Source organism: Myxine glutinosa, chromosome 11 (genome assembly GCF_964187855.1).
Source record: "Myxine glutinosa chromosome 11, kmMyxGlut1.1, whole genome shotgun sequence".
NCBI classification, from domain to species: Eukaryota; Metazoa; Chordata; class Myxini; order Myxiniformes; family Myxinidae; genus Myxine; species Myxine glutinosa.
This window is the reverse complement of record NC_136271.1, coordinates 72,047,513-72,073,333: the sequence shown is the minus strand read 5'-3', so window position 1 is coordinate 72,073,333 and position 25,821 is coordinate 72,047,513. Positions and strand designations below refer to the sequence as shown.

The 25,821-nt window shown below is 45.6% G+C and overlaps 1 protein-coding gene across 2 annotated transcripts in view; it reads right to left on the bottom strand.

Moving 5' to 3' along the window:
• The window catches only part of LOC137436756 (cytochrome P450 7A1-like), a 42,053-nt gene extending 23,256 nt beyond the window's left edge, over positions 1-18,797 (bottom strand). For both annotated transcript variants that reach the window (XR_013624987.1, XM_068130823.2), the window contains exons 1-2: positions 18,583-18,797; positions 6,804-7,044 (exon numbers count right to left, since the gene is read on the bottom strand). Coding sequence is in view for 1 of the 2 variants with exons in the window: in XM_068130823.2 (XP_067986924.1) it covers positions 6,804-7,044; positions 18,583-18,659 (318 nt within the window). In the remaining variant the exon portion in view is untranslated. The remainder of the gene's footprint in view (positions 1-6,803; positions 7,045-18,582) is intronic.
• Between the last annotated feature and the right edge of the window lie 7,024 nt (positions 18,798-25,821).

Below are 25,821 nucleotides of genomic sequence, written 5' to 3'. Positions count from 1 at the left end.
CCTTTATTTTCATGGATGCTGTCATTTGCGCCATAAACAATTGCATGTACCTTGGCACCGCGGGCTCGGCTTCCGCCGCCACGTGCGAGGCGCCGCCATTTTCTTCCCCTGCTGCCGCCCCTACTTCAACTTCTTCCTCCACTACCAACTGTCCCTGTTGGTCCTGAGCCATTAATTTTTCTTCTTCTACTACCCCCACCGGCATTTGACCATCTTGGCCAGCCATAGTACGAATATAAATTTTGATTTTAACACTAAATTTTATCCACTCGTAATTTTTGAGTGCGTGAAGCGCACTCTAGGTCCAATTATCCCACTCTCCCAGACACCAATTTGTTGCGGCCAATTTGTCCCAAAAATAATTTCAGGGTTAAAATCCCACTCCTGACTACCAATTTGTTGCGAATCACCCGAAGCCCATTCCCATTACAAAGGGGGGATTAAACCCCTTTTCCCCCCCTGGGTCTTCGTGTCCACGAGGCCGAATCACCACTTCTGGAGCAAGCGTGAAAAAGGGTATCGGGTCAACGTCACACGTACCTTTAACCCACGCTGCCACGAAAGCGGGGACCGAACCTCACACAAGCCACGCTTAATTGAGTACGCCCGAGCGGTATGCGTATCACGTGACTCGTGCCGTTACTTTTATGGAACCCGATTCGAGCGGTTCTAGTCGTACCATGCGAGGCCAATCAATGGAAGGGACGGGAACAGTCAAATCAGAGGAATAACACGATTTATTATTTAAGTACAATGATTCGCCGAAGGAAAGGGGACACAGAGCAGAAGCTTAATCAATCTTAACTAATACCCAGACACAGGGCCCACTCACGCACACGGGGAGAAGAAGAGAAGAAGTTCGCGCGCCAAACGCGCTTTGTCGTCAGTCGCTCCGGGGCAGCTCGCCCGGCGTGGCTCTCGGATGTTCACGGCACGTATGCAGGAGAAGGCAGGCAGGAGGAAATCGCGCGTCTGTGGCCCGGCACGGGTCTCCTCTCGAGCGCACGATTAATACAGCGCAGGGCACGGGGCACGGGGAAAGTTCGTGTACAATCTCGATAACCGGCAATTCAATGCACTCGTTTGGCGGCGCATTCTCGTGCGTTCTCATGCTCAACTCAACTCCACTCACTCTCACAGGGAACTGAGGTGGGGGGGGGGGGGCTTGGAGCAGGGTTATATGGCTCTGCCCCGGCCCTACTCGAATGTTCCAAAACCCCACCTCTCATCGTCGTGGTTAGCCACTCCCCTCGAGCCCTGATTGGCGGCTCATTGCTTACCGGCCACTCCCTCCTGCAGCGCCTCCCTTCGGCCTCGCCAGACTTGTTCAGGCCTGCCACGTGGCATGCTATTGCCAAAAGACTGCCCTACTCACGGGCCTGCTCAACGCAAAACTAACACAGGACGGGACTACACTTACATTCACTAAGAAATAACTGAACTATCGCGAGGCTTCATGTTGTGGTGCATCTACCTACGAGGGGGTTTATTCTTTATTTCAAAACCACTATATATATATATATATATATATATATATATATATATATATATATATATATATATATATATATATATATATACAGGGTGGGCCATAAGTAGCCATACATAGGGTTTTTAAAAGTGGTCGTAGACGCACAGCCACAAATGAAGATACAACGGACAGAATACCTCTGACATCAACTCATCCTGGGAATTCTTCCAAAGTAAATTGCTCTCTCTCATGCACAGATTTATCCCATCTCGTCTTCAGTTGTCATACCCTTCCTCCCGTCCATGGTACACGGAATCTTGTGGTGAGGCTGTTGCCCAGAAACAACTTGCCTTCGTCTCCTGGAAAGCAAATCCAACGGAAGGAAATCTCATTTCCTTTCACAAAGCCCGAAACAAGTGTGTGTCCACCCTCAGGAGAGCCAGGAAACAATATCTCTCCGTTCTCAAGACCGAACTCTCTTATCTGTCTCCCTCTTCCAAATCCTGGTGGCATCTGGTCAAATCCGTTTCTGGTGTTTGTTCCCCCTCCATCCCCTCCCTTACCTCAAACGGCTACACAGCTGACTCCGCACGTGAAAAAGCTGAATGCCTCAACTCTGTGTTTGCCTCTAAATCTTGTGTCCCAAACCCATCCCTCTCTGTACCCACCATACCCAGTCGTACCCTGCTGCTCCTGGACTCCGTGTCCTTTCCTCCTGACAAGGTGGAAAAGTTTCTGTCAACCCTCGACTCTGATTCTGCAACTGGACCCGACGGCATCAGCCCACGGGTCCTAAAATCCTGCTCTGCTGCTCTATCTCACCCTCTCTCTGTTCTCTTCACCCTCTCTTTTGCTCAAGGTCAACTGCCATCTGCTTGGAAATCAGCCAACATCACCGCTTTGCACAAAAAAGGTGCAAAAACAGATCCTAGCAACTACAGACCAATCAGCCTTCTACCAATTATCAGCAAAGTCATGGAATCCATCATTGCTTCGGATATGAAATCTTTCCTCTTCTCCAATGGCTTGATCTCTGATCATCAATTTGGTTTCAGACCAGGTCACTCTACTCTGGACATGCTGCTTCTGCTGTCTCAACAATGGATGGAGGTCCTCAATGCCAAACAGGAAATTAGAGCTGTCTCCCTCGACATATCACGTGCCTTCGACACGGTCTGGCACCCCGCTCTGCTCACCAAACTCTCCTCCTTTGGTATCCATGGAAATCTCCACGCATGGCTGGCGGACTTCCTCTCTAGTCGTCGTCAACGTGTGGCCCTGAATGGGTTTCTCTCATCTCCTCTTCCTGTTCAGGCTGGAGTTCCCCAAGGCAGTGTTCTGGGCCCCGTGCTTTTTCTGGTCTTCATCAATGATCTCTCTGACTCTCTCGAAAATCCTCTCTATCTCTTTGCTGATGACTCCACTCTCTGCCGCTCCATTCCTCTTCCCTCAGATCGGCAGTCTGCTGCCTCCTCACTCTCTGAAGACCTGGACAAAATCACAGACTGGTCAAACAAGTGGAACATGTCTTTCAATCCTGACAAATCTCACACTCTTACTATGTCTCTCCGAAAAGATCGACTGGACAACCCTCCCATCTACTTTCTCAACAATCCTCTCCAAGAAGTTCTGTCGCTCAAGATTTTGGGTCTCACTATCTGCCATGATCTTTCTTGGGAAAACCACATTTCCAAGCTGGCCTCCAAAGCCAGTCGCCGACTGGGCATCCTCCGTCGTGCGAAGTCCTTCCTCGGCACACCTGAGCTCCTCACCACATACAAGGCTTTCATCCGCAGCTCAATGGAATACTGTTCTCCCCTATGGGCCGGTGCTCCTGCCTCACACCTAGCTCGGCTTCACGCTGTTGAAACCAAAGCTTTCAGAATTATTGGAATCTCCCGCGATGAAGCTATCTCTGAGGGCCTTTCACTCACTCACCGCAGGCAGGTAGGTGGTCTTTCTGTCTTCTACCGACTCCTCTCCGACCTTGCACCCCCAGCTCTCTCTGTGCTCTGTCCCCCAAATATTCCTACAGGTCGCACAAGATCTGCCAGCAACCCTCTGATGGTTAAACTGCCGAAATCTCGGCTCTCTGCTCACCTTCACTCTTTCATTCCTCTTTTCTCCCGCCTCTGGAACAAACTCCCTCACTCCCTTCAATCCCACTCCTCCCTCCAGGTCTTTAAAACAGCTGTTCACCACCATCTCTTATCTTCCCCCATCCAAAACCTTGATCTTTTCTACCCCCGCTAATTCACCCCAGATCCACCTTGTTTGAAATTCCAACTTCTTTCCTGGAAGTCCTGGCAGTGTCCATATGTTTTATACCTCTCCCACCGCCCCCTTCCCACTCCCCCCCCCGCCCCAAAGCCCTCGCCCTCTCTCAGATCTCTCGATGTCTCCATGTCTCTCGGTCCCTGCTCTCAAATGTTGTGTTTGTGTCCTTCCCCCTCTCTCCCCATCTTGTCTACCGCTCCCTATGTTATATGTTTTATGTGTCGGTTTGTCTTTCTGTGTGATTAATGTTCGCTCTTTCACGAGCCTCGATCTTGTATACAAAAAAATAAAAAAATAAAAATAAAATAAATACTAACAAAGCTTACACGGAGTCCCCTAAAAAGTACACGACGGTTGTCTGCAGAAAGCGGTGTCAGCAGATCGAGTATCAGGTGCATTTTGAAAGCAAACAAATGGCATCCATACAAATTGCATATGGCGCAGCATCTGAGTGAAGACGACCCGGATAGACAGATGGAATTTTGTGAATGGGCATTAAGCAAATTGAACGATGACGCAAACTTCTCATCTGGGATCTTGTTTACCGATGAAGCCAATTTTTACGTCAATGGAGAGGTTAATCGGCAAAACTTACGTTATTGGAGTAATTTCATAAAAGTGTTTATTTTCCCTATGTATGGTTACTTTTGTCCCACCCTGTATATATATATATATATATATATATATTGTTGCGGATCTCTAACGTCGGCCTCCCCCTTATCAAGGGGGGATTAATCCTCTTGTCTTTTTACGAGCCGACGCGATCCCGGGGCTATCACGTTCCTTCCGGTCGGTGTTAAATAGGGTTGTAAGCCGAATTAGTCTTATTACCTAAGTACTAACACCGGCCGTGAAGCAAGGAAATAACCCCACCCAAACCACGGCATTAGTGGACACGCCGAGCGAAGCGAGCCGCGATTCGGGCCGTTAACAGGCACTAAACCCGATTCGAGCGGTTGTCAATCGTGCCACGCTTACCCAATGGAGAAATCACTAAGACGGTCGAATTAAGAGGAAAAACAGGAAGAACAGGTAATTTATTTACAATTGTATGGGAAGGAAGAGATGTACACACTTTGTACAAATAAGAAGAGGAAGAAAAAGCAATGTACAGGGAAGAGGAAGAAGCAGATACACAGGCAGCCTTATACAGTCTTATACTTATCCCTGGACACGGGCCCGTTCGCACTCAGACTCACTCTCAGACTCACTCACACAGGGTTGTAGATGGTCGGGTTGAGGGTCCACCGATGGCGTCCACAGCTCGCTCCGGTCCCCGACTCATACCACGAAGCAGCTGGTGATGGTAGATGGCAGACGGCAGGCGAGATCGCCGCGGGTCGGTGGCACGGATCGGACAGTTATACTGGGGGGAAGGTAGGCTGGCGATTATACTGCGTACATAATAGTTGTACCGGCGCCTTTATACACGCTCCCGGTATCGCTATGTACAATGCGCCACTTCCCCAATGATGTCACCAAAGCGCCTTTCCACAAAAGTCCTTCAATACTGGCGCCTTCCACGAATGCCAATGCTTTGCTTCCCTCACGCGTCCTTTACAACGCTGCAGTCCTTCTCAATACTCGAGCGCCTGCCTCTCCCTTCTCATAACTCGTTCAACAGAGGACCCCGGCTCATAACTTCAGCTCAACACTCAGCGCATGTCCTCCTCATAACTTGTCACTGTGAACTCACGAGCGCCTCTCTCTTCTCATCTTGATACTGCAACTGACGAGCACCTCTCCCTTCTCATAACTAAGGTGGGGGCCTCGCGCAAAGGGTTTTATTGCCACGCCCAGCGAACCCTCTGGAATCTCTAGCCACACCCTGTCAGGCGATGTCGCCTCAGCCCTGATTGGCTGGTGGCCCTTACCGTCCCTCCTGCTGCCGATCCGATCTCAGCCTCGCTGCCACTCCACCCCCTTTATGGGCCTTACCTCGTGGCTGGGCTAGTTCCAGCAAACCAGCAAACCAAGAGCAGCAAACGCTGCTGGCAGCCAAAGCGTAACAAACTGCGAGGGGCAATGGGGTGCAGACTGGATAGTGCTCAATGGAGTCGATTGGAGGGAGGGTGCAAAATGGATGGGGCCTACTCTTATTTGTTTTACACAACGCAGATGCAACTATTGGAAATGGCCTTATCCTAAACACATACACATACTAACGTTCTAAGGTGACCTACGTGTTGCTTGTGGCCTAACTATGGGGTGCAACCTTTAACCTTTAATGATGTTACTTGTGTGGGTTCTCAAAACGGCAACAATATATATATATATATATTGTGAAGAATCACTTAAAAATTAAAAGCTTCTCTTGTTTGGATTTTCACCAAAATTGAATCAATGTGTTCTTGTCACACACCTAACCTGTTCACCAGGTTTCATCCAAATCCGTCCTTCACGATTTGAGATATTGTGCTATACGTATGTTGTGTTTAGCCCTATCTCTCAAATGGTGATGACTCACTTAAAAATTCTTGGAGCCGGATCCGTATCTGGATCTTCAACAAAATTGCATGTATTTGTTCTTGTTATACACCCAGCCTATGCATCAAATTCTGTCCGAATCCATCCACAACCTTTGGAGATATCCTGCTCACATCCAACCAAACAGACAAGCGGGTGAAAACTCAACCTCTGTCCACCTTCAGCGGTGGAGGTAATTAACAAACTGCGACTCCATGTTGTATCTATGCATGTAAAATGTATCTCGTTTGGTATCATGCCTTTATTCTGGTCAAATGTTGAGATTTGCATTCATGGGGAACTTTTCAAAAGCAGCACCGGAAGTGGCCGCCAGAAATGGGAAACACCTGATTGCCAAAATGCACGGAGACCATACATCGCATTATATAATTGAAATGTTCCTACACAAGACGATTAACATCCAGGACCGAAGGAGATAACCGTGATTGATGGCAAACGTGTTTGGAAACTAAAGATTGTGTTAAGTTGATAGATTTTCAAATTTATCTTTCTGATGATATTCAACTTAAATCCTTCCCAGTTATAACATCCAAATTGATTTCAACTCTAACAGTCAGTGCCGTCTCACCTTGCGCAACAATTTCCCTGCAAACGCATGGAAATCCAGGAAAGGCCCAAGGCGGGAGGCTGGACCGTATGCAAACGGGTCGGTGATGAAGGTGATGTGTTGGCCAGACAACAGGCAGGTAAACACATTGCCGTGGCGGCGCTTACATTCTTGCAGGAAAGCCAGGCGTTTAGTTGCAAACTCTCGGGACACACCAACGTAAGGTAACCATCCTGACACCAACGGTGGTTCGCCTGAGTTCCTGGAAACAGAAGTCATTATTTTGTACACAAATTCTACACTGATAGAAGAGCGAAGCGACTGAGGGTAAAAAGACGACCAGGGGGTAAAAAGACGACCGAGGGTAAAAAGACGACTGAGGGTAAAAAGACGACTGAGGGTAAAAAGACGACTGAGGGTAAAAAGACGACCGAGGGTACAAAGACGACTGAGGGTACAAAGACGACCAGGGGGTAAAAAGACGACCGAGGGTACAAAGACAACCGAGGGTAAAAGGTCGACCGAGGGTAAAAAGACGACCGAGGGTAAAAAGACGACCGAGGGTAAAAAGACGACCGAGGGTAAAAAGACGACCGAGGGTAAAAAGACGACCGAGGGTACAAAGACGACCGAGGATAAAAATACGACCGAGGGTAAAAAGTCGACCGAGGGTAAAAATACGACCGAGGGTAAAAAGACGACCGAGGGTAAAAAGACGACCGAGGGTAAAAAGACGACCGAGGGTAAAAAGACGACTGAGGGTACAAAGACGACCGAGGATAAAAAGACGACTGAGGGTAAAAAGTCGACCGAGGGTACAAAGACGACCGAGGGTAAAAAGACGACCGAGCGTAACAAGAAGACTGAGGGTAAAAAGACAACCGAGGGTAAAAAGGCGACCGAGGGTACAAAGACGACCGAGGGTACAAAGACGACTGGGGGTACAAAGACGACCAGGGGTACAAAGACGACCGAGGGTAAAAATACGACCGAGGGTACAAAGACGACCGACTGACAATGGAACAACGGGTGGACGCAACAAGGAAGGAAACTAATGAATAGGAAGAGGAGATCGGAGGGAAGGAAACAGTAATCTGTAAGAAGGAAGGTTGAAACATGGTCAATGTTTTGGGATAAAGTGAAGCTGGAGCTTCAAATGTTCAAGGAAGACAAACAAGACAAGTACCGGTATGCTAAAGCTTTCAATGATGTAGTTGAAAATATTCAGCTGGCAGATCCTAGGACATGAACGGAACTTCTTAACGAGTGCACGACCCTCAGAAAAGCTGGTTGCTGCAGGAAGTGATATCTGAAGCTCCGGATGTTGAAACTTTTTGGTAACAGAATTGGGATGTACCAGCTCATTCCCCCTAAAAGATGTTCTCAATGCAGGTTTCAGGAAGACAACGTCTCATTCTATGTCTGGAAAGCTTATAGGTGACCAGTCTGCAGTTCCTTAATAGACAAATGATCAAAAAGTTTTGTATCAGACAGCACTGATGATCAAAGGTGACATTTCTCAATGTGAAGGTATTGGTCCCAGACTCGGAAAGATAACAGATCAAGTCTCATATCAGCGAAAGCCACACACACGTCTGTACTGACTTATAAGATGGATCATTTCATGATAGTCTGTACTGACTTATAAGATGGATCATTTCATCTGATGATACCAGAGAAAATGAGTTCTCTCCAGACCGTAAAAACCAATCAGACTAAAGAAGAATGATTATGGTGGCTCAGGATATGCACATTGTGCTTCATATGCAAGGATCAAGACGCGTAAGCACACACAGTGCCTTCAGAAAGTATTCATACCCCTTGATTTTTTTTCACATTTTGTTGTTACAGGCTGAATTTAAAATGGACGAAATTGAGATGGTTTGTTGTTGATCTACACATAATACCCCAAAATGTCAAAGTGAAATTTTAAAAATAATTTTTACAAAAATATTTAAAATGAAGTACAGAAATATGTAATTTCCATAAATTTATTCATCCACCTGAGTCAATACTTCAAAGAAGCCCCCTTGGCAGCGATTACAGCTTTGAGTCTTCCTGGGTATGTCTGTATCAGCTTTGCACATCTGGATTTGGGGAGTTTCTCCTATTCTTCCATAAAGATTTGCTCAAGCTCTGTCAAGTTGGATGGGAAGCATTGGTGAACAGCAATCTTCAAGTCTTTCCACAGATTCTCAATGGGATTCAAGTCTGGGCTTTGGCTGGGCCACAAATGGACTTTCATGTTCTTGTTCTGAAGCCATTCCAGTGTTGCTCAGGCTGTATTCTTGGGGTCATTGTCTTTTGATCTTTTGATCTCTGAAGCAGGTTCTCCTCAAATATTTGCCTGTATTTGGCTCCAATAATTGTTCCCTCTATCTATATAAGTCTCCCAGTGCCTGCCACTGAAAAGCATCCCCATAGCATGATGCTGCCACCACCATGCTTCTTGGTAGGAATGGTGTTAGATGGGTGATGAGCTGTGCTCGGTTTCCGCTAGATGTAGTGCTTTGCATTCAGGACAAAGAGTTCAATTTTCATCTCATCAGATCACAGAATATTTGCCTCATGCTCTCAGAGTCTTTCACGTGCATTTTTGCAAACTCCAGGAATGCTGTAATGTGCTTTTTTCTTCGGAGTGGCTTCCATCTGGTCACTCTACCATAAAGCCCAGATTTGTGAAGTGCTGCAGAGAATTGTCCTTCCGGCAGGTTCTCCCATCTCAGCCCAGGAATTCTGTAGTTCTGTCAGAGTGGTCATTGGATTCTGGTTCACCTCCCTGACCAAGGTCCTTCTTGCCCGGTTGCTCAGTTTGGTCAGACGACCAGCTCTAGGAAAAGTCTTTGTTCCATATTCTTTCCAGTTCCTAATGAGGGAGCTCACTGTGCTCTTGGGGAACATTCAACACTAGAAAGTGTTTTATACCCTTTCTCAGATCTATGCCTCCTCACAATTCTGTCTCGGAGTTCTTCGGACACTTCCTTGGACTTCATGGTCGAGTTTCTGCTCTGACATGCACTGTCAACTGGGGGATCTTATACAAAAGTTGTTTCTTTCTCAATCATGTCCAATCAATTGAATTAGCCACAGGTGGACTCCAATCAAGTTGTAGAGACATCTCCTGGATGATCAAAGGAAAATGGATGCACCTGAGCTCAATTTGGAGTGTCATAGCAAAGTGGTTGAATACTTATTGACTCAAGACATTTCAGCTTTCCATTTTTAATTAATTTGTGAAAAATTCTAATAAAACTATTCCACTTTGACATTATGGGGAATTATGTGGAGATCAGTGACAAAAAATCTCAGTTTAATACATTTTAAATTCAAGCCGTAACACAACAAAATGTGAAAAATGTCAAGGGGTGTGGATACTTTCTGAAGGCACTGTATCAGGCTCAAAATAACTGATCACCTTGCCACACAGAATGGGGTATTGTTCCTCCTATGATGAGACAGAAGTGATGGATACTAGTCCAGCCAAGGAACTCTTAGCACAGAAGAACGTGGGATTGTCATACCAGGTTATATTTGTCCTGGTGCATTTGTTCAGATTGCCAGTGACAATGTTATAATTGAGGAAACATTAATAATAATAATAATAATAATACATTTATTTTGTATAGCGCTTTTCAAGAAACCCAAAGACGCTTTGACATAGTACGTAAAACAAAGACAAAAAAGACAAAAATACATAATTAAATAACCAAACAGAAAGGAAGGAGAAGGAGAAGAGACGGTCAGGGGTTGAATGTGGTGTTGAACAGGTGGGTCTTGAGTGATGATTTGAATGTGGTGAGTGAGGAGGAGTCTCTGATGGTTTGAGGTAGTGAGTTCCAGAGTGTGGGAGCGGTGATGGAGAAGGCCCTGCCCCCCAGGATCTGAGTTTGGTCCGGATGGGGAGGGGGAGACAGGGGGGGACAGGAGGTTGGCAGCAGCAGAGCAGAGGGTGTGGGTGGGAGTGTGTCTGGGGAGGAGGTCAGTCAGGTAGGATGGGGCCAGGTTATGGAGGGCTTTGTAGGTCAGGAGGAGGATTTTGTACTGGATTCTCTGGGAGATAGGGAGCCAGTGGAGCTTGTGAAGGACGGGGGTGATGTGGTCCCGGGAGTGGGTGAGTAGACGGGCAGCGGAGTTCTGAATGTATTGAAGTTTATTGATGATATTTGAGGGTGAACCATAGAGGAGGCTGTTGCAGTAGCCCAGACGGGAAGTGATGAAGGCATGGATGAGGGTTTCTGCAGCTGTGGAGGAGAGGGATGGATGGAGACGGGCAATGTTTTTCAGATGAAAGAAGGCTGTCTTGGTGATCTGTTCAGTGTGTTTGTCGAAGGAGAGGGTTTGGTCAAAGATGATGCCAAGATTCCGGATGTGAGGGGAGGTGGATAGTGGATACTGGGATACCGTCGATGTTGAGGGTGAAGTTGTGGGTGGATTTGGTGAGCGTTTTTGGTCCAATAATGATTATTTCGGATTTATCACAGTTTAGTTTGAGGAAGTTGATTTGAAGCCAGGATTTTATTTCAGTGATGCAGTTTGTCAGGATAGAGTGGGTGACGGTGGAAATTGACTTGGCGGAAATGAAAAGCTGGATGTCATCGGCAAAGCAGTGGAATTGGAGACCATGACGATGGATTAAGTGAACAAGGGGGAACAGGTACAGGATGAAGAGGAGGGGCCCGAGAACTGAACCTTGGGGGACACCTTGGGGGAGGGGAGCGGTGGGGGGATTTGCAGTTATTGATGGAGATGAACTGGTGCCTGTCGGAGAGGTATGATTTGATCCAAGAAAGGGCAGTGCCAGTGATGTTAAATGTGGTTTCAAGTCGGGTAAGGAGGATGATGTGATTGATGGTGTCAAAGGTGGCGCTGAGGTCGAGAAGGATGAGAATGTTGAGGTTACCGGCGTCGGAGGAGAGGAGAAGGTCGTTGGTGATTTTGAGGAGTGCAGTTTCCGTACTGTGGTTGAGGCGGAATCCGGATTAGAATGTTTCATACAGGTTATTGGCAGAGATGTGATGTTTGAGTTGAGTGGCTACAGCGCGTTCCAAAACTTTTGACAGAAAGGGTAGGTTGGAGATGGGTCTGAAGTTATTTGGGGTGTCAGGGTTGAGTCCAGGTTTTTTCAGAATGGGGGTGACAGCAGCGACTTTGAGGGATGGTGGGACGATGCCAGTAGACAGGGAGGAGTTTATCGTTGCAGTCATAAGTGGAGAAAGAGCAGGAAGGCAAGCCTTAACAAAGCTGGAGGGGATGGGGTCCAGAGTGCAGGTGGCAGTTTTCATTCCTGTGAGGAGTTCAGAGAGGTCAGTAGGGGAGACTGGGGAAAACCGAGATCGGGGTTGGCAGGATAAGGGGGGGCAGATGGTTTGAGGGGGAGCAGGTGAGGTGGTGGTTAAGCTGCTGTAGATGTTGTCTATCTTGCTTTGGAAGAATGAAAGGAAGGAGATGCAGTTGTCTACTGTGAATGACTGGGTGGTGGTATCCAGGGGGCTGAGGAGTTTGTTTATTGTGGAGAAGAGTGCTTTTGGGTTACCGGAGCCAGAGTGGATTATTTGAGAGTAGTAGGTGGAGCGGGCGTGGGAGAGGGCATCTTTGTAGTGCTGCAGGTCGTCTTTGTAGGCTTGGGAGTGGATTGTGAGACCTGTTTTATTACGGAGTCTTTCAAGTTGGCGGGCACGGGTTTTCATCAGGCGGAGTTCAGGGGTAAACCAGGGAGCAGAATGGGTGAAGGAAACTGTTTTGGTTTTTATAGGCGCAAGCTGGTCGAGGCAGGAGGAGAGAGTGTGGTTGTAGTAGTCAGTGAGGTCAGAGGGGCTGTGCAAATCAATGAAGGGAGAGGTGGACATCTTTTCGGAGAGGGAAGATGAGAATGAGGTAGGTGAAAGAGAGTTTAGCTTACGGAAGTTGATTATGCGTTTTTGCCTTGGTGCTGGGGTGGGAATGTTGATGGTCATAGTGATGGCTAAGTGATCGGAGAGGGTGAGGTCAGAGCCAGAGAGATGGTGTAGATTTAGTCCAATAGAACAGACAAGGTCGAGAATGTGACCACGGTTATGGGTGGGAAAGTTGACATGTTGAGTGAGGTTAAAGCAATTAAGAATATCAATGAAGTCAGCGGTTATTGTGGAGTCAATGGAGTCCATGTGGATATTGAAATCACCGAGGAGGAGGGTTGAGGGGGAGAAGGAGCAGAGCTGGGTCAGAAAGTAAGAGAAGTCAGACAGGAATGATGGGTGTGGTTTGGGAGGGCGGTAGACAACTGCCATGACTGACTGTGTGTAACCAGAAAGTTTAAAAGCCAGGTGTTCAAATGATGGAGCAGATGAGATGGAGATGAGGCTGGTCTTGATGTCCTGTCGGTGTATTACAGCAATTCCACCACCTCGGCCCTCCGAGCGTGGTTTATTGATTATTGACATTGGATGGCAATTATACTGTACTTACTACACATGCAGCAAGCCTTGTTATGTATTTTATTAAAGAACAGCTTGGAACACCTCCAGGGCCAAGCTGGACAGCAAATCATTCTGATGGAGGTATTTTGACACTTTCATGATGGACCAAGATTACTGACTTTCTTTAGGTGTTGTTAGACTGGTTCCTGGTTATGGATTCATTGCATTCATTTTCCTACAACATGGCCCTTGCTTGGGTTCTTATTAGACAATGTCCAACTGAACTCTTTGGTGTCGACATATCTCTGGTGGAGCTTGTGGATCCTGATGGGCACAGAGTGCCCAGCTAGAGTGGCTTTCATGCTTGATCATTTCTGCCATTCCCTGCAAAACTTTGGTGGGTATTGCCCTACATTTGATGCATGTACGATTGAAGAAGCTGACACCATGATGATGTTGCATGACACGCATGTTATCATGTAGATCATTGATTGTTAACCTTTTTCTCACCATGGACTGGCAAAGGTCATGATAAATGACCGTGGACCACCAATTGGGAAGGTTCATATAGCCATCCATTCTATCATAGCGAATACCGGCCCAACATTGTGTGCAGCACTCCCTGCAGACCATGCACTCACAGAATGCGACACAAGTTCCCCATCAGGAGTTTGTAAAAAAAAAAAAGAAGTCCTTTAACATTCTCAAAATCATCAAGGAGCATCAGAAAACACTTTCAGAAGTTGGAAGGACATTATCTGTACTAGAAGCAGTCTAGATGCAAAATGTGAGAAGTTGGTGTGCTGCCTCAACAAACGTGCAAAGAAGACAAGGACCACGACTGATAATGGCAGGTACCAGGTTTTCTGACAAAAGAAGCCGAGGAATGAAGGATTCCCACCAACATCTGACATTCTGGCCATTCATATTGGATGGGCCAACTACTAGAGGCTAGTATAGAGAGGAACAATAACAGCAAGGCAGGATGTGGATTGGAAATCAAAGATGGCAGTTTTCAGGCTGAAATGATGGCCAATGAACCAGAGATCGTATGGATTTAGTTGCCTGTCACTGTGCAAACTCTGCCTCCTGCCATGACTGCACATGTCCAGTGCATTGCCTTGCCTGTAGAAACATGTGTATGCATGGCTGATGATCCAAACAAACACTTCATTGCTTGTGATGATGGTAAACTGTGATGTGATGAAGCCAAAAGTGATGATCATTGTATACTATGATCATGATGATCATGATAAGCGGGATGAAGGTTGACTCCGAATCCTGATAAACGATAATAGTGTGGAGTATAGCTGTATTATTACATCGAAAAAAACATTTGATGCCAGTACATGGGTGTTATTACTACATCCCTATGGCGTTTCCGTTACTTGGTGGCTGATCCCCATCACAAACAACATAAACTAGAACGGCACTCGGTAGTGCACACACACCTTCGCCATGCTCAACAGTTTTGTATCCACTGATGGGATGAATCTGGATTCGGACCTAGCACAAGATGAAATTGGCTTGTCCTTACCGCCTAACCAACTCATCCACCAAGTTTTGTTATAATCCGTCCACAACTTTTTGAGATATCCTGATAAATATCGTTTTTGGCCATATCTCTCGATGGTGAAGAATCACTTAAAATTCTAGTACCGGATCCATATCTGGATCTTCACCAAAACCTATCATTTCGTCCTTGTCACACATCCATCCTCTCCACCAAATTTCTTGTCCAAATCTGTCCACAACATTTTGAGATATCTTGCTCACAGGCAAACAGACAGACAGGGGTGAAAGCATAACATCTGCCCACCTTTGGTGGCGGAGTTAAAATCCTCAGGTGGGGGCACTTCTATCGAAGGACCAATCGCATGAAGAAAGATCTTCATGTGAATAATGAATTTACACCAAAACGCCGGAACGAATCTTAGGACGAATTTTGTTAAGGTATTTTTTTAATGGAATTTCGCACACCACAAAGGCAAAGGCCACGCAAAGGTGTAGGCATCACAAAGGAAAGGATACATGGGTCAGAATTTTGAACGAGGTACATTTGGGCCTCCCAGGGGTCAAATTTTTTTTTTTTGGAATAGCTAAAAATCACCTTGATATCCTTAAAGCCCTAAGCCTGGGCTATCAAACGCAGCCAAACTGACACCGATCGGCCCAGAGGTTCCGTTTTTATTCATGGTCAAAGTTTCCCTTCCTTGTTAGCATAACGTAAGAGACCAAAATAAGATATATGAATTCCTTCCTCTTCTTCCCGAAGATGCTGTTTCGGCTAGTTTTGCGTACTTAACGCACCAGGAGCGTCCCGATCTTTTGAAATGGCATAGAATTCAAGCTAATGTGATGGTCTGATGGTATATTTCACTTCGATATGCACTTACCTGGCTTACAGGGAGCATGACCGGTGCGTAACGTAAGAGACCGTTATGGTTTCTAAATTCACACTCAAGCTTGTTGTGTCTCAGAGAAACAAAGGAGGTCAATGATTTTTACAGAGTTAATACATACGTATAAGTGCTGTTTGTTGCGCCCTAAAGAAGAACTATGGAACACCCTGATATGTGTAAAACAGGGCTTATATAAATATCTCTTACGTTACGGTTCATCTGCTTCATCCTATATGAGGAGGAGCTGTGACTCAGGAACTGACATGAGTAACACAAAAACACATTCAGTAGAGTAGTTATATAGATCTACTTTTATTCCAGCTGTGAAAAGTATCTGAAAAAGGCTTTTATAATGAATGCATGGCTTTGAAGGGTAACGAAATACTAAAAAAATGCCCTTCTTCACCATTTTTTGAGGTTCAGAGGCTTATAACATGTAGATAATTGATAAAAAAAGTATATACAACTATACATTTTCTGAAAGCCGTGATTGTGTTCTACAAGATGACACCTAAATGTACTAATTCAGAACATTTGGGACAAAGTTATATAGGTTTAAAGCAATCGATGTGTGTTTTTTGGGATTTGTACCTCGTTCAAAATTCTGACACATATATATAAGAGAAAGAATAAATCTATTGTTTCTTTTGTAACGGAGGTAGGTTTGGTATTGTGGGGAAATTTCAGGATGCACAATCAACCTTTGATATGATAAGCCCTCGTTGGACTTAGTCTGAAATGGGGACTTATGGATTTGGTCTGTCCGAACGTCTGTCTGTTCGTGCGTCTGCAATCACATCTCGGAGTGGACCGATTTTGTTCATACGTGGCACAAAGACAATACATGACGGTATACATATGCACATCATTTTTTTTCGCGATCTGATCAAAGATGGCCGACTGGTGCCCATTTTATTGTAAAAAAAACGATATTGACCACGTCCTCAACCATTTCTCGGACTTGCATTCACCGATCTTGTTCAAACTTTGCACACAGAAAATGAATGATGTGTTACACATGAGCCTCATTTTTTTTCGAGTTCAGATCCAAGATGGCTGACTGGCAGCCATTTTGTTACTTGAATATGTCCCCAACCATTACTCAGACAAGCATGGACCGATTTTGTTCAAACGTGGTACAAAGGCAATATATGAGAGTATAATATTCAGACGATTTTGTTTTGTCATCTGACTAAATATGGCCGACAGCCTTTAATGCTGCACAGCAAAATTATTAAAACCATGGTTGGGGCTATGACATTTTATGTATTTTTCTTCTTGTTGTTGACAATTTTGTCCAGAAAGAGTAGAAAGGTGAAATTGCACACGTCGTTGATAGTTATGTGTTTGCGTAATGACTTTTTGCCCCAAATGTATTCTTTACCTGAAGATCTGTCATTTGATTGGTCCTCCGATAGAAGCGCCCCCTGTGCGAGGTTTCTTGGGGGGCCACCAATATATATAATATATAAACCGTATATATAACCGTATATATAACCGTATATATCTCCGTATAAAATATATAAACCGTATAAACCAATATATAAAAGCGTAGGTGCTTTTATACCCCCTGTGGCCCCCCCTTGTCCTGACTCCTCCCCACATACCCCTCTTCTTTGTCCCTCAATCCTGCTGTTGGTGTGTCTGCCTTCCTCTCCTTTGTCTCTCACTCTTTCTGCTGCTCTTCTCTTTTCATTATATCCTGGTTGTTCTATGTTCTAGCTCATTCATAAGCCTTTACACATTGTACAAAAAAAAAAACATTCTAAATCTATAGAAGGCCTATAGATACCTCTCCCCCTCCCACCCCCTCCCCCATCCCCACCCCACCCCGTCTTCCCATGCCTCCTTCCCCCAAGCCCTCTCCCTCCCACAGATCTTCCAATGTCCGTGTTCTCTGCTGTTGTACTTGTGTGCTTCCCTCTCTCTCCCCATCTTGTCTCCCACTCCCTTTATTGTATGTTTGTTTGTCCGATTGTTTTTTTTTGTGATTGATGTTAGCTCTTACACGAGCTTGTATACAAAATTTTTAAAAAAGGTAATATCTAATGCCAAATGTCAAAGACCTTGGACTTTGCTACAAGGCTAGCAAATTCTGATAAGCCTCAAACATAACAAAGTCCTTTTCATTTAACTTTTGTGCCCTATAATGTTCACCTGGGAAATATCTGTCACTTTCTATGGTATTTTCTTCATTATTTTTTTCCTTTATTCAAAAAATGCTTTGGCTTCTCCAATATCGACGACTTATTTCATAGCAACTGTATGCTTTAATTATCACAACCTCAGACAGTCTGGTCATTACGTCCGCCACAGAAGGGATAGAGGTAATGTTTTCATCCATGTCTGTTTGTCTGTCTGTCTGTCTGTCTGTTTGTCAACAGGATATCTTAAAAAGTTGGGGACGGATTCGGCCGAAATTTGGTGGAGAGTTCGGGTATGTGACAAGGACAACTCGATTCGATTTTCGTGAACATCTGAATACGGATCCGGATACGAGAATTTTTAAATTAATTGAGTGATTCTTCACCATTGAGTGATAGGGCCTAAAACGATATACAGCATGATACCTCTAAAACTTGTGGACGAGTTATGACAAAACTTTGTGGATGATTTGGTTATGCAACACGAACAAGCTGATTAGATTTTGTTTCACGTCGCATCCAGATCTGGTCTATCAGTGGATACGAAATCTAAATTGTTCAGCATGGCGGAGCTTTGCTCTCTACGGAATGCTGTTGTAGCTTTGTCAGCAACACCTTATCGCAGGGAATGAAAAAGTTTGCACAGAGACAAGTTCGTTTCGGATGCCACCGAGCTCGCATTTTACAAGGTTTAACTCTTTCCAGATTACCATGCCCTTAATCTGAGGATCTCCAGATGACTACTGGTAAGATTTGTATAAACAGCATGAAAAATAATTCCCATAAAGTAGACATTCCTAGCAATTAACTGGGACAATTCAAAGGGGAATACAAGAATGCAGTAGTCATCACCGGGTACCTGCTTCTGCTTCGCCACCTTGAGAGCAGCCAGACGATCCCGAATAATAGAACTAGTACGAAAGGGTTGAACATCATGGTGACCCGGCACCTTGTCACTCTCACCAGGTTTATGATAAAGCACCGTCCTTCACCATCAATTATTCACCAGAAATCGTCCAATCACTTTCCTCCTTACCTCGTGCTTCCACTCCTCTTGTGCTGCTTCTGTTGGACGCGGGTTCAATCGTTTTTCCACCCGAACGGATGATTTCCCTCCACACCCCCTCATGCTCCCTATACCATGACCTCACCGTGTAAAAGTGCAATCGTTCATAAGCAGCAGACCATAAAAGGTAACTCCATATAATGGTATTGGGCATCATCGTCATTGTCATCATCATCATGTTCATAATCATTATCATGGTCATCATCATCATCATCGTAGTCATCATCATCATAGTCATTATAATGGACATCATCAGCATCATGGTCATCATCATTATCATGGTCATCATCATTATCATGGTCATCATGAGCATCATGGTCATCATCAGCATCATGGGCATCAGCATCATCATCATTATCATGGTCATAATCAGCATCATGGGTGTCAGCATCATTATCATTATCATGGTCATAATCATCCCGATCATCATCATTATCATCATGGTAATCATCATCATGGTTGTCATCATCATCATGGTCATCACCATCATTATCATGGCCATTATCATCATGGTCATCATTAATTATCATGGGCATCATTATCATGGTCATCATCATCATTATCATGGTCATCATTATCATGGTCATTAGCATCATGGTCATCATCATGGTCATCATTATCATGGTCATCAACAGCATCATGGTCATCATCAACATCATGGTCATCATTATCATGGTCATCATCATCATGGTCACCATCACCATCATTGTCATCATTATCATTGTCATCATTATCATGGTCATCATTATCATGGTCATCATTATCATGGTTATCATCATCATGGTCATCATTATCATGGTCATCATTATCATGGTCACCATCAGCATCATGGTCATCATTATCATGGTCATCATCATTATCATGGCCATCATTATCATGGTCATCATCATTATCATGGGCAACAGCATTATCATGGTCATTATCATGGGCAACAGCATTATCATGGTCATCATCAGTATGGTCGTCAGCATCATCATCATCATCATCCACCTCCCCTCACATCCGGAATCTTGGCGTCATCTTTGACCAAACCCTCTCCTTCGACAAATACACTAAACAGATCACAAAGTCAGCCTTCTTTCACCTGAAAAACATTGCCCGTCTCCGCTCATCCCTCTCCTCCACGGCTGCAGAAACCCTCATCCACGCCTTCATCACCTCCCGTCTGGACTACTGCAATAGCCTCCTCTATGGTTCACCCTCAACAATCACCAATAAACTCCAATACATTCAGAACTCCGCTGCCCGTCTACTCACCCATTCCCGGACCCGTGACCACATCACCCCCGTCCTTTACAAGCTTCACTGGCTCCCCATCCCCCAGAGAATCCAGTACAAAATCCTCCTCTTGACATACAAAGCCCTCCATAACCTGGCCCCATCCTACCTGGCTGACCTCCTCTCCAGACACACTCCCACCCGCAACCTCCGCTCTGCTGGTACCAACCTCCTGACCCCCTCCAACCGGACCAAATTCAGATCCTGGGGGGACAGGGCCTTCTCCATCGCTGCTCCCACCCTCTGGAACTCACTACCTCACACCATCAGAGACTCCTCCTCACTCACCACATTCAAAACATTACTCAAGACCCACCTGTTCAGCACTGCATTCAACATTCAACCCACAGCATTTAACCCCTGACTATCTCTTCTCCTTCTCCCTCCTTTTCCTTTAAATATTTCCCTATTGATTCTTGTCTTTTTGCAATTTTTGTTTTCATGTTTTGTTATGCATTATGTTTGCCACTCTGTCAAAGCGCCTTTGGGCTTCTTGAAAAGCGCTATACAAAATAAATGAATTATTATTATTATTATTATCATCAGAGAGAGTGGTTGGGCTAGGAGAGGTTATTGGGGGTTATGAAGATCATGGGGGCAGGATGAGGGATGACATGAGGTGACAGAGCACTACCTGCTTGAAGCCTTGGAGGGAGGAGTGGGAAAGAATGCTCCCTGGAAGGAGTTTCCATATACAGGAGACTTAGGTCATTCCCCGTCAGATAATCCAACACATCGGGCATTCACTCCTAAAATTCCAAGAGTAATTTATCACAGTTAGTTAATATGGCGGAAGTGCAGCAAATACAACTTTTTATGTTTTTTTTGACCATCGCTTTCAGAGACTATGCCATTCTGAAAATCGCATGCAAGAGCAAATTTGATGAGCTGTATTTAAAAGGTGGATCAATAATTTTGACCTCAACTTGTGTTTTGTAAAGGCTTTCCGATGATATATACCATGATGACGTCATTGTGTTGTTGGTTAAGGTTGCATTCCACATCACTCTCATGGTCAGTGACATTTGACCTTACGGGCCTGAGATGCCAATTTTGTTTTAGAGCCATCTAGTTATTATTTACGCAAATGTGACAGATACCGTAGTTGGGCCTCCCTCGCATCTAGCTCTCTTGACTTAGTGGATTGCCCAAGAGCTAAAGTAATCATTAATTTGTAATAAATGTACACTTTGTTATGCTCTCCGCTGCCCATGTCTCCCCTCTTTCCCCACTCACCCTTTTAACATTCTTACACATTTTAACTTTACTTCCACATATTACAACACTGCATGAGCACCTCCTTCCATACCAAGTACTTAGGGGAAACGGTTGGTATTCTATTTGTTTATTGTAACAGATAAGTACAAAGTAGTTTTACATTTTTTCGTCTCCACAAGTTGACGTTCATGGAAGAGAGAAAAGGCCGAGGATGGTAGGTTAACAAAATCACAGTGGGGCAAATTTTTTGTTTGTATCCTAATTCGAATCTCGTATAAGAGCTAACACAGAGTACATATAATAAAGGGAGCGGGAAACAAGAGGGGGGAGAGGGGGAAGAGGGAAGTTCAACAACAGCAGGGAACAGGGAGATGGGGGAGATCTGTGGAAGGGAGAGGGATGGGGTGGGGTACATGGGATAAACAAGATGAACACCACAAGGACTTTCAGGAAAGAAAACGTAATTTGAAGGAGGTGGATTTGGGGTGGATTAACGGGGGTAGAAAAGATCAAGGGTATGGATGGGGGAAGATATGAGATGGTGGTGAACAGCTGTTTTAAAGACCTGGAGGGAGGAGGGATGGGATTGAAGAGAGTGTGGGAGTTTGTTTCAGCAGCGGGAGAAAAGAGAAATGAAAGAGTGGAGGTCTTAAAAACAATCAATGCTGAATTTCAATTTTATTCCAATAGTCATACATACAATACATGGCCAAAAGTGTGCGGACACCCCTTATAATTAGTGGATTCGGCTGTTTCAGCCACACCTATTGCTGACAGGTATACATAATCAAGCACACAGCCATGAAATCTCCATAGACAAACAAGGGCAGTAGAATGGGCCATACTGAAGAACTCAGTGACTTTCAACGTGGCACCGTCATAGGATGCCACCTTTCCAAAACGTCAGTTCGTCAAATTTCTGCCCTGCTAGAGCTGCCCCGGTCAACTGTCAGTGCTGTTATTGTGAAGTGGAAACGTCTCGGAGCAACAACAGCTCAGCCGCAAAGTGGTAGGCCACACAAGCTCGCAGAATGGGACCGCCAAGTACTGAAGCGCGTAAAAATCATCTGTCCTTGGTTGCAACACTCACTGCCGAGTTCCAAACTGACTCTCAAAGCATCGTCAGCACAACAACTGTTCGTCGGGAACTTCATGAAATGGGTTGCCACATTGCTGCCATTGGATTCTGGAGCAGTGGAAAAGCGTTCTCTGGAGTCATGAATCACGCTTCACCATATGGTAGTCCAATGGACGAATCTGGGTTTGGCGGATGACACCAGGAGAACCCTACCTGCCCAAATGCATAGTGCGAACTGTAAAGTTTGGGGCTGTTTTTCATGGTTCGGGATGGGCCCCTTAGTTCCAGTGAAGGGAAATCTTAACGCTACAGCATACAATGATATTCTAGACGATTGTGTGCTTCCAACTTTGTGGCAACGGTTTGGGGAAGGCCCTTTCCTGTTTCAGCATGACAATGCCCCCGTGCATAAAGCGGTCCATACAGAAATGGTTTGTCGAGATCGGTGTGGAAGAACTTGACTGGCCTGCACAGAGCCCTGACCTCAACCCCATCGAACACCTTTGGGATAAATTGGAAAAACGACTGCGAGCCAGGCCTAATCGCCCAACATCAGTGCCCGACCTCACTAATGCTCTTGTGGCTGAATGGAAGCAAATCCCCGCCGCAATGCTCCAACATCTAGTGGAAAGCCTTCCCAGAAGAGTGGAGGCTGTTATAGCAGCAAAGGAGGGGACCAACTCTATATTGATGCCCATGATTTTGAAATGAGATGTTCGCCAAGCACATACAGGTGTGATGTTCAGGTGTCCACATACTTTTGGCCATGTAGTGTATGTAACCGGGTGGTAAAACGTCAACTAGCACCGGAAGGTAACAGAGTACCTTTGGAGTTAGAGTTGGCCATGCCCATTGAGGAGCGGACCTGACGGAGGGTGAGGAGGCGTGGCATTTCAGGCTGGGAAGACGGCGACCATGACTTTATGAAAAGCCTGCATGAAGCTGCGTGTGGTGCCATCCCAGCGGTAAATATACAGTTGGACCCTGATATTCGTGGGGGATACGTTCCTGGAAAATCCGCGAATAGCGAAACACGCAAATAGCGGGGCATTGTTTCAATGGAAAAAGGGTGTATAGGTTCCCGAGTTGCAAAAATCAGCGAATAGAGAGGACCAAACCACGAATGGTGAGGCAAAATCCGCGAATGGTGACGCAAATCCCGAGAATGTCGAAGATAATCTGGGAAGGTCAATGAAAGTCCTGGAAATGGCAAGACAAAACCTGCGAATGTCGATGAAAATCCCGCGAATGTCGATGAAAATCCGTGAAGGTCGATGAAAATCCGTGAAGGTCGATGAAACTCCGTGAAGGTCGATGAAACTCCGTGAAGGTCGATGAAAATCCGTGAAGGTCGATGAAACTCCGTGAAGGTCGATGAAACTCCGTGAAGGTCGATGAAACTTCGTGAAGGTCGATGAAAATCCGTGAAGGTCGATGAAACTCCGTGAAGGTCGATGAAACTCCGTGAAGGTCGATGAAACTCCGTGAAGGTCGATGAAAATCCGTGAAGGTCGATGAAACTCCGTGAAGGTCGATGAAACTCCGTGAAGGTCGATGAAACTCCGTGAAGGTCGATGAAACTCCGTGAAGGTCGATGAAAACCGTTTCTGGCTGTTCCTGGGTGAAAGGGTGAAATATATTATAGGTTTCTAGCGGTTCCTGATTAATATAGGAGATTTTTGAAGTTTAAAATGTTTTCTACTGCAAATGCACATGATTGCAGTTTCACCAAAAATGCTTACGAATAAATAAAAAAAACACAACACCATGTACCATTTCCAATTTATTGAAGGAATGTGCTTACAGTTGATTAAAAGTGCTTAATAAGCTTAACCCATACCGCACCGTGAAACAAAAAAAAACGCAACACCATGATGTCCCATTTTAAATTTTTATCTATCTATAATTCCAGTAATCTCTGTGTGTCTGTGTGTCTGTGTGTTTGTGTGTTTGTGTGTTTGTCTGTGACCGCTGTTTCTCGACAACCACGGGTCCGATATACTTGAAACTTGCCAGGTATATTGCTGGGGACCCGAGGATGTGCCTTTTCAAGGTTTCATATTAATCGGACAAGTAGTTACCGAGCTATGGCGATTTATTTACCAAACTCCGCAAGCCGTTCGCTTTGGACCAAACCATTTCATGTAAATAGAGGGGGGGGATTGTCACCGTACTCGCAAGCCGTTCGCTTTGGACCAAACCATTTCATGTAAATAGAGGGGGGGGGATTGTCACCGTACTCGCAAGCCGTTCGCTTTGGCTTTGCGAATGGACCAAACCATTTCATGTAAATAGAGGGGGGGGGGGGGGATTGTCACCGTACTCGCAAGCCGTTCGCTTTGGCTTTGCGAATGGACCAAACCATTTCATGTAAATAGAGGGGGGGGGGGGATTGTCACCGTACTCGCAAGCCGTTCGCTTTGGCTTTGCGAATGGACCAAACCATTTCATGTAAATAGAGGGGGGGGATATAATTTTAGATATATATATAGTACGGGCATGCCCTAGTTTTACAAACACGTGCAACTTTCAAATGATGATGATGGTGATGATTACGGTGATGAATTAAAATCCCATGAATTCCCCTGAACTCTGAGGATGACCCAAATGATAGTCCTGCATTGTCGTGCACTGGGGAGAGGCAGGACAGGCAGGAGTGGCATGAGTTGAGGATGTTGGTGAGGACACTGAGAGGGCGGCTGGAGAAGAGAGTGCTGGTGGTGTTGAGGTGGAGGGAGCAGGGTGAAAGGGTGAAAGAAATGGGTAATGGAGAGCTGCCTGGCAGATTGCCGCAGGTTTCAATGCAGCTCTTTGTCGGGAAGAAACAAATCATCCAATCCCCTCTTGAACTCCATGCCTGGGTCAGCATCTTCCAACTTGTCGACAAGCACCCTCATGTCATGCAGCAACTCGCCCAGGAACTGTACTGTGAGGTTAGACCTCAGCACCTCTTCCTCATCACTGCCTGCCTCCTCCCTAGAAACCGTTATAATGGCCTCCAACTCCTCCTCGATGAGGTTGTCACCATGTGAGGCAATGAGATCCTCCAACTCCTTAGGCTGCATGTCATCAAACCCTTCCCCTCCCAACTGCCGTGCAATCACGTGCCTCTCCTCAGTTTTATCGGCAAAGCTAGTAAACTTTCTGACTGCCTGTAGCCACAGGTTGTGCCAGCACACGTTGATGGTGGAGGCTCTCACCTCATCCAGCGACTCCTTGATGGTGCCGATGCATTGGGAAATGTTAAAATCCTTCCAACACTGTCCGACTGTGAGCCCTGGGTGAGCCCTCCATTGCATCCAAAATGCGGCGAAAGGTGCGACGGGTGTAATACATTTTAAACGTTGAAACTACACCTTGGTTGAGTGGCTGGATGAGGGAGGTGGTGTTGGGCTGCAGTAAGATCACCTCGATGTTTGGGTGAGCCACGTCCAGGTTTGCGAGGTGGCCAGGAGCTT